The sequence below is a fragment of the Sinocyclocheilus anshuiensis genome, unplaced genomic scaffold (genome assembly GCF_001515605.1).
Source record: "Sinocyclocheilus anshuiensis isolate Anshui unplaced genomic scaffold, SAMN03320099.WGS_v1.1 scaffold246, whole genome shotgun sequence".
In the NCBI taxonomy this organism is placed as follows: domain Eukaryota; kingdom Metazoa; phylum Chordata; class Actinopteri; order Cypriniformes; family Cyprinidae; genus Sinocyclocheilus; species Sinocyclocheilus anshuiensis.
Window position 1 is genome coordinate 207,968 of NW_015542356.1, and position 3,104 is coordinate 211,071.

At 34.7% G+C, this 3,104-nt stretch overlaps 1 protein-coding gene across 6 annotated transcripts in view; it reads right to left on the reverse strand.

Moving 5' to 3' along the window:
• Positions 1-3,104, reverse strand: part of LOC107691714 (E3 ubiquitin-protein ligase KCMF1-like) — a 29,997-nt gene that overhangs the window by 17,923 nt on the left and 8,970 nt on the right. For all 6 annotated transcript variants that reach the window (XR_001634563.1, XR_001634564.1, XM_016490494.1 and 3 more), the window contains exon 2: positions 1,482-1,649. Coding sequence is in view for 4 of the 6 variants with exons in the window: in XM_016490494.1 (XP_016345980.1) it covers positions 1,482-1,649 (168 nt within the window). In the remaining 2 variants the exon portion in view is untranslated. The remainder of the gene's footprint in view (positions 1-1,481; positions 1,650-3,104) is intronic.

Sequence of the window (3,104 nt, forward strand, 5' to 3'; positions counted from 1 at the left end):
TATATATATTGTGATATGAAAAATACAAGAATGTATTTTTAGAATTAACCATTCTAGAATGAGTTGGGTGATTTTGTTCTGTAGTGCAAAATATAAATAGTAATAATATATATATATTTTTCCCTTTAGGTCTGCACAATTTGAGAGAATCTTTTTTTTTTTTTAATTTGGTTCTTCACACTTGTGTTTACTTATTACAAAATCCAACTAAAACCTCTTTCAGTAACTATAAAGTGAAGTTTTAAAAATCACTCTCCGATAAGTTTTCACAGGGCACTAGGGCTATCAAAATGGCTGAAAAACTAAATTCGAATTTTGTACTTAAATATTATCAAAATTCGAATTATATTTGAATTTTAAACGCATAATTTCAGTTAGGCTGAAGAAAAGCTTTTGGATTCTCTCCTGAGGCCACAAGAGGGCGCATCGAGCAAAATATTACTAATACACGTACTCAAAGCATAAGATAACATGACTATCTGTGAAAAAAGTGCATAATGTTTAAAATAATGTTTATAAACCAATTACAATTAATTAAGTTGCTTAAACAACTATAAACAAAACAGCATCATGTATGTATGCATAGTTTAATACAAAGGGCGCGAAAGCCAATCACACAGAGTACATTTTTCACGAGTTGCAGTGGGATGGGGAAAAAAACCCCGCCATAAAGGCTCGAGATATGTTTTTTCAAAGTTGAACTTGCATTCATTTTACATGGCTTTCTAAACATGCGGCTCTTTTGTGCGAGACGAGAGTGCAACGGTAATAGATGTCCCTCTAGAAAATGACCGAAATATGTGTTCTGTGTGAACGGTTTGGTTTCAGTTTTGATGTAAACAAGATCTTCTCTGCATTGATGTTCTCTTTTCCCGCAATATTTGTCATTAACGCAGCAGCGCCGCATCTAGTGGGTTCAACTGGATAGGCTAACAAAAACATTAAAATGCAATTACACTTACATCATCGCATCTCGTGCGCCACTGATAAGGCTGCCTCCTTAACGCACACCTATTCGCAAAGTTTTTGTATTCGAATGTGTATTTTTATTTTAAATTCGACGAATATTCGAAATTCAAACATTTTTTTGACAGCCCTAGAGGGCACATTCCCACTGTTTTTGACCAATCCTATAACATATTAGAACTACAACATAATAATAATAGTGAATTTATTGTGATTACTAATACAAAATATATTAAATCATATATTGTAATGCTGTAACTTCTGAAAATGTAAAAAAAAATGTTTTTAATTATTTTTAAGGATTATATATAATTAAATACATCACATAAAATTACAATATTAATATTTAAGTCTTAATTTCTTCAGTTTTTAAACTTTCAACCATCAAGCTTTTATTTTGACAAGTCACCTGCAAAGTATACATACATATACATACATACAACAGAGCAGTTGAGCCATTTAAAAAATTAAGTGATAAAGTGAAAAGTATGTCATTATTGGACATCACAGCTTACCAAAGTCTACCCTGGTTAGTATGCACTGCATTGGGTGCTCCGTGGTGTGTCTAGTGGTTGTGGCTCCACTTTCGTAGCAAGATGCACAAAGGTCGTAGTCGTAGCAAATTAAACACTTGTATCGGCGCCCTCTGAAGTTCCCTTTTAAACATGCATCACAGCTCACACCTGTGGGAGAACACGGAGGCATTTAACTCAGAACAACAGCAGAAGCCTCTAATGAAGACCCCGATCGCATTTATCACAAACACTGTTTGCCTGGTTAGTTTCTATCCATTCTGGAAAAAAAAATAAAAAATCAACATTTCACATGACTCGCATCAGACACCAGGGCAGAAAACTCATTCAAAGCAGCTCTGCCTTGTGTGTGTGTGTGTGCACAACAGGAGGAAATCATATCACAGCACTGACCACTAGATTTTTTTGACATTTGGACAGTGGACTAAAAGATGGTCAAATTTACACTGTCAAATAAATGAACAAGGACATGGCACATATTGTAACTCTCAAACTAGGGCTGTGCATAATATAATCAAAGCAGAGATGCACCGATTGCACTTTTCTTGGCCGATTCAGATTTCCGGTTTTTTTTTGTTAGTGTGATCTGCCGATACCGATTTTTGCCAATTCCAATTTTCTTTCTAAGAACTATAATTGACAGCATATACAAACAAAAATCTACTTTTCTTCAACGCAAAGTTTTATTTTCATAAAAAAACAAGTAAAAAGTCAGTAACACAAAAAAATTGCTTTTCAAAAAAAAAACTTCAAAAAAAAAAAAGGTTTTCAGGTTAAGTAAGTTTTTATTCAAGTAAGAAATACTACAGAAATGAAAGTAATCAAATGTAAAATAACATCCAGTGTTATTTTACATTTGATTACTTTCATTTCTGTAGTCTTACATTTACATTTAGTCATTCAGCAGATGCTTTTATCCAAAGCGACTTACAAATGAGGACAAAAAAAGTCTTCATTGTAAAAATTAAATACAGTTTAATGCTTACCGGGCCTGTTTACACCTGGTCATTTCATGCGTTTTCGCTGATCGGATTTCTATCTGATTTAAAACGTTTCCACATAAATGTGTCGTCGCAAAACTGATATAAATCCGATCTTCAATTCCCGTGCTATATTTAAATTTAATGGAGTTCACGTCAACAAAATCAAAAGATAAGCGCTGCATTTTATTAATTATCAGCTCATTTCAAGATCAAAGACCGCAATAGGGGAGCGCGCGGCATCAGCACTGGAAAGATAAGTTTGTCTTACTACTTTTAATGAAAATGATTGTGTGTTGACCGTCTGCGTCTTACTTTCAGTTTCATTCGCAGCAGTTTGCACGTCGGCTTGCTGAAGAGATACTCAGCTACTCGTCCGTAGCGATGTGTGTTGCATTAGCGCAGTCTGACTAATGTCATATAGCCTATAATACGCTCTCACACGTTTATTATTTTATCATTTTGGGAGGAATAAAATTTACATATGTGGTTTCAACAACCATATGCATTTACACTTGTCCAGTTTCGTCTGGAATGCGGCCCAGACCACCTCCTGAAGTGGTTTGAGCGATCGGATTTATATCCGTCTCGAATGCGTTTCGGAGGGCATTTACACCTGGTCTTT